At 19.3% G+C, this 6,914-nt stretch overlaps 2 protein-coding genes across 2 annotated transcripts; both read left to right on the top strand.

The window, feature by feature from the left end:
* Positions 1–64: 64 nt before the first annotated feature.
* PGSY75_1451300 (hypothetical protein) lies at positions 65–1,360 on the top strand (the record flags this gene model as incomplete). Its single annotated transcript, XM_018788196.1, has 8 exons — positions 65–130; positions 251–291; positions 387–508; positions 670–732; positions 839–873; positions 963–1,026; positions 1,153–1,217; positions 1,332–1,360. Coding segments are annotated over 8 exons (485 nt in total), but the record flags the coding sequence as incomplete, so codon positions are not given.
* A 1,734-nt stretch (positions 1,361–3,094) lies between these two features.
* Positions 3,095–6,625, top strand: PGSY75_1451400 (transcriptional regulatory protein sir2b; the record flags this gene model as incomplete). The annotated part of the gene is made up of 1 exon (XM_018788197.1): positions 3,095–6,625. The coding sequence occupies one exon, from the start codon at positions 3,095–3,097 to the stop codon at positions 6,623–6,625; it is 3,531 nt and encodes a 1,176-aa protein (XP_018639569.1).
* Between the last annotated feature and the right edge of the window lie 289 nt (positions 6,626–6,914).

Raw genomic sequence — 6,914 nt, forward strand, 5'->3', positions numbered from 1 at the left:
TTTTTTTTTTTTTTTTTTTTTTTTTTTATATTGTACATTTTTTATATTTTAAATATTTTTCTAGACGAAATAAATATTGATTCCCAATATTTAAAAGTAGTAAACAAATTTGTCAAATTGAAATTACAAGGTACAAATAATGAATAACATCCTATAATGCATATAATTAGATTTTGAAGATGAAAAAAAATTATATAAATAATCACAACTTTATAAATTATAAATGAATATATATTATTTTCCATTTTAGGAAACCAGAGCGACGAAAAAGACATATCAAGATTAGCAAGAGTATAAATAATATATACACATTAAATGTTTATTGATATATATATATGTATATATTAACATTTTTTAATACTATATATTTTTTTCTTATTATATAGTTCTATTTAAAAAATGAAAAAGAAAATGATGAAGATGAATTATTACTTGATGAAGAAATTGGTGTTTTCCCAACAAAATGTCCAATATCACAAATGCCTTTTGAAAATCCCGTTACACAAAGGTACAAGGAGTATATACATAAATACATATATATATATATATATATATATATATATTATATATATTATAAGATTGGATCTTATTTTTATACATATGATAAATAAAATAAAAATTACAAATTAGATAATAAAATTTATAATTATCTATTAATACATTATACAGATTTAGCAAAAATAGAAAAGCTTGCGTACACACTTTTGAAAAGGCATTTATACTTCGATTAATGTAAGGTTTTGAAAAAATAAACAAATAAATCAATAAATAAATATATATATATATATATATATATATATATATAATTATTTTTTTATATATATATTTAACTAATCAGGCATAATAAGGATACAATAGAATGCCCCATAGCAGGTAATATTATTTTTTATATTACTTTTTATTGCAATCCTATAAAAAATATCTAATATAAATACATTATATATTTTATTTATTCCTTACAGCTTGTAAAAAAAAGGTCTACAAAAGTTCCCTTCATCCTGATTATGAATTTCTTCATCATTCAAGGTTAACAATATTTACAACTTATGTTAAATTTCATATAGTATATATATATATATATATATATATATACACCTCTATTATCTTAATGTATCATATATATTTTTTTTAATATTTGCACATTATAATTAGGTACAAAAAATTTAGGGACCATATCACAGATGCCTTGGAATATTTTAATAATATACGCAATGAAGGTTAAAAAAGAGAACACATAATAAATAAATAAATAAATAAATATAAATATATATATATATTACATTCCAACATATGAACAATCTTTATTTTACTTTTTTTTTTTTTATTTTTAGAAAAGGAAATTTTAGATTTTGCTGAATAATAAAACATTAATAATATGTAATGGTCTATTTTTTTTTTTTTGAAGTATATATATCAAAATATTCTTTATTATAAAGATTAATATAATATTTATATTATTATCTCTGTCAATTTTTTATTGCTAAAATATATATTATAATATATCATTTTCTTTGTTATTAAGAATGCTCTTTTCCATTCATTTTTCTGTATTTGTATATCATTTCATTTTTTATTTTTTGTTTTTTTTTTTGGTTTCTATATTGTATGACAAATATTTCTTCAATGAATATAAATTCATAAGTATATTATTACAATATTATATATGCAATAATATAATTATTAAATTTTAAAGTGTTATCCTAAATATATCAACCATTCCAAATTTTTTTTTCTTTTTTTTTAATTTTTATAATTTATAGATAACTAAATCTTTATTTAAATATATTTGATTAAATAACATATATATTTATATTTATTTTTTTTTTAAGTGTAAAAAAGGAAAAAAAAAAGTTTTGTTTCAAAATATATATTTATATTATATTATATATGTTATACAAGATCCTCATGAATAATATTTTGTAACCTACAATTTTTTTTAATTGTTCTATAAAAAAATGTATAATATTTTGTTTATGTTCATATATATATATATTTCTTATTCTGTTAAATATTAAAATATATATAATACTTTTGTAATATAAAAATATATTTTTTTTCTTATATAAGAATAATGTATGTTATATACTTTATAACTATTTTAATAAATAAATTTTTGTTATAATAAAACAAAAAACATACCTTGTTTTTTTTTTTTTTTTTTTTTTTTGCTTTGAATAAATAAATAACTATATTACTTCCTAAAGATAAGTTATTTTTTTACGTAAGGAAAATATAAATATGCTATTAAATATATGTATACAATAACATCTTTATAATTACATATGATTTATTAATTCATTATCATAATTATCAGATAAATATATTAAATATATATAATGTATATATAATATTTTGTTTAGTAACATATAAAATAAATATCTGATATTAACAATAAATTTTTTATTTAAGCATTGATCCGTTTAACAAACACATATTTATTTACTCTTTTCATAAAATAAAAGAAATATTGTAAAAGTATAACTTTTTTATTGAATGGAGTTAATCAAATATAGTTTGAAGAATATAAATTTTTGGTATATAAAAAATATATAGTCATAAAAATTAAGAATAATGACTATTCTAATGAAATAAAGAACATATTGTTATTACTCATATTGATAGCTTATATATATTAAAAAATTAATAAAATTTCTACAAATTAGAAAATAAAAATAATAAAATGTGTATACCTCTTAAATGGTATAATATGTATATATAACACTATTGTTTTATATATTATATAACATATATGTATTTTTTTTTTTTTTTTTTTTGTTTATTTTAAATGGGATAGATAAAAATTGTCATTACGCAATATAAAATATATTTCAAATTAATAATGAAATATATCAAAAATATTATAAAGTTCTAAAATATATATATATATATATATATTTATATATGTAACAGTTCCCATATATAATATGTTTTATATTTTTTAAAAAATCTTTTTTGTTATAATGTGTCTTCATATATCCCTATTTGTTTCCTTAATTTTTTTGTTTGTGTTCCGTTAATGTATTTTTCTTTTTATTATACACACACTTATATTTATCAATAACATATTATTTACATATTTAAAAACATGAGTTGTATGAACTATGCATCACGTTTGTCAAAACATGAATATAAAGGGCCACTAGGTGAAGAAGAATATTTTGAAGATATTGAAGAAGAGAAAAAAAAAGTTAAGGAGCTTATAGAAAAAATAAAAAGTAGTGAATACATAGTTGTTCATTCAGGTGCTGGCATATCAACTAGTTCAGGACTGCAAGATTTTAGAGGTCCTACGGGAATATGGACAAATGAACACCTTAACGAATTAAAGAATAAAAAAAAAAGGAATCATGATTATAAAGATAACAAAAGAAAACTTAAATCTGATCATATAAAATGCAGGGATAGTTTAGATATTTATAGTCCTTCCTTTTTGCATAATGAAAAGAAAGAGAATACATTAAATATTGTAAAAAGGGAAAAATGTTATAATGAAATTGGTGTAAATATGAATTCTTGTAATAAAAGTGTTATACAATCTAACCATGTATATGTTAATCGTGATAATAATAGTAATAGTAATAATAATAATAATTTAAAAGAGAATATGTTAGAAAATAATAATAATTTAGAACATAAAAAAAATAACAATAATGTGAATAATAATGATAATAACTTGTATAATAACGTGGTTAATTCTATAGGATCCAATGATCATACTAATAATGAAAATATTCTTATTAAAAAAGAAAGTAATTCAGAAAATATTAGGAATAACATACCTGATAAAGTAAATATTAAAAATGTTATAAAAACAGATGCTAAGAAAGAAACTATTTTAGATCCTGAAAATTATGTAATTTTTGGAAAAAGAAAAAAAAAGGTTATAGAACTTCATTTAGCTCTACCATCAAAAACTCATATTATGATAAATGAATTAATGAATAAAAATATAATAAAATTTATGATAACTCAAAATATTGATTCCTTACATCATCGATGTGGGAAACACTTTTCTAAGACAGCCGAAATTCATGGTAATATTTTTACAGAAAGATGTGATTTTTGTGGTAGAAGATATTTAAGAGATTATCTCATATCTACTATTAGTTTTAAACCAACTGGTTCTTTATGTTTTTTGTGTTCATTTCCTCCTATTGGAGTATGTACTGATGTTTTATTAGATTGGAATAATTCTTATGAAGAATTTTTTCATTTAAATTCAATAAAGCATTCTCAAATAGCAGATTTTCATTTTTGTTTGGGTTCCAGTTTTTACATAGTCCCAGCTAGCTCTTATCCATCTAAAAAAAAGTACGCTAATGCAAATTCCTACAGTTGTGTTATTAATTATCAAAAATCATTTTTATCAAAAGAAGTTAATTTGAATATACATTCTAATGTAAATAATATATCTGATATAATTATTAAAGAGTTTTCTCTTAATCCATTGTCAATTAGAAGTACAAGGGTTACAATTGTTAGGTGCCCAATTGATACGTTAGATGTAATGTCTGATGACTTAATATCAATACACAATATTAAATTGAAAGATAAGAGAATGAGAGAACAAAATATAGATTATGCTCGAATAAGGAATAAAGATGAAACTTATAATAATGAAAAATCTGTAAAACTAAATGTGACGGAATGTTTATATTATAACAAGCACGGAGAATGTTATGAAAAAAGGAAGTATAAACTAATAGATGAACATTTAATTCCGAATAATGAAGGAAATAAAAATATATCAAATGGCATAAACATATCTGATCAAAAAATTGACAATAACAAAAGTAACAACAATAATAGTAATATTAATAGTAATAGTAATAATAGTAATTATCATATGTCTAAAAATATAAATCCTGATTTTTCGTTTGTTGAAAATGAGTCCAATATTTATGATAACTATAAGGAACAAACATTTATACTTAAATGTTCTATGATAATAAATATCAAAACTGTATGTTTAGAAAATTTTCATAAAGTACATATAAAACTGTTAGATGATATTAAAGGTATATGGATAATAAGAACAAATTTTTCTTGTATTTTAGAAGTAGAATTATGGTATAATTCTTTTATTTTATTAAAATTAAATTTTAATAAAAGTGATCCTTTTATTCAGTTGAATGCTTGGAATGTAAATGTAGCTTATACATATGGTGATGATATAGACGATTTTGATTATTTCCAAAATGATGAGAACAATAAGAAACCATTTAATTTATATAAAAATAAATATATTTCTAATATGAGAACAGAAGGGGATGTTAATAATGTGTATACATTGGATAATCAACAACTAAAAAGTAATAACAATAATAATAATAATAATTATTATTATTATGATAAAGATAATTCAGGTGAACCATATTACTGTTCAGAAATATTAAATGAACATGTACATGTAGGTTATAACCCTAATAATTATGAAACTAAATGTAAAGCATATATTTTAGCATACTTGGATAATTCAACAGCATTAGATATAAATAATAATGTCAATAATAATGATTTTATACCCTTTAATTTAACACATTCATTAAAATTATTATACAATATATATTGTGTGCTTAATAAAGATATTGAACAAAATAAAAATACTACCATAAAAGAAACATATGATAAATTGGATTATTTTATAAAAAATTTTGATTTCAATAGAGATAGTTGCTTATATACAAATAATTTTATAAATATGCTTATACAAAATGAACATCATGGTAATCAAAGTCGCTATAAATTTAGAGAAAGAAGAAAGAGACTTTTAAATGATTACAGTTCATGTTCTTCTGATGATGACCAGGATGGAAAAAATATTTTCATTTTTTATAACTTATATATGAACCAATATAAGAAAAAGGGACATGATGAAATAAATAAAAAAGATGAAGTGTATGAAAAAAATGTACATAGTGAATCAAATCAACATGTACATAACGTTAAAGTAAGAACTGATTTGATTAACCATAAATCTGTTTATAAAACAGTAAAGAATAACAATTTGGTTGATATAAATAATATGAACCTAATAGAAAAAAAGAATAATTCAGAAGAGCTGTTCTTAATAAATGATAAGGATTATAACAGTTTCCTTTCTGTTAATAATAAAGAAAATATTAATTGTATAAGTGCTTGGCAAAATAATAAAACGAATTGTAACGAAAATATGCCACAGATGACTAATAATGATTTAATAGATGTTATGAAATCTGAAACGCAAAAGCAATACAATTGTTTTGATAAATCTTCAATAAATGATATAAATAATAATAATAGTGACAGTAACAATAATGATAATAATAATAATGATAATAATGGATATATATATTCTCCAGTTCTTTTCATAAATAAAAAATATAAACTCGGAGAATTGGTATATAAAATACCAAAATATGTAAAGCCACAAAAAGTTTATACGCCTTATAAAAAAATTACAAGAAATAAAAAATATTCTAATACCCTTCAAAAGGATAGATATGAAAAATGGAAAATGTTATATGAAGAATTGATTAATAATGAAAATAAATCATATATAATAGATTCACCTCTCTATAAAGAAATAAGTTATTTCCCTTATTGGATTATAAATTATGTGAATGATTTATTTGAATGTATGTAATATTATAATAACATTTGTCACCATAATAAAATAATATATACACATATTAACTATTATAATATATTAAATTATATTAAAAAATAATAATACATTTATTAATTAAACCGTTTCTATATGTAGTATTATTATTTGTAAACATAGGAAAGTACTTAATTAGTTTTTTTTTTTTTTTTTTTTTTTTTCATGTGAAAATTTGAAACCTATATATTTTTCATATATATATGGTAAATTATTTTTAACCATTTTATATGTTTTTATATTTTTTTTAATATTTATCATTATTATTTAT

Source organism: Plasmodium gaboni, chromosome 14, assembly GCF_001602025.1.
Source record: "Plasmodium gaboni strain SY75 chromosome 14, whole genome shotgun sequence".
Taxonomy (NCBI): Eukaryota; Apicomplexa; class Aconoidasida; order Haemosporida; family Plasmodiidae; genus Plasmodium; species Plasmodium gaboni.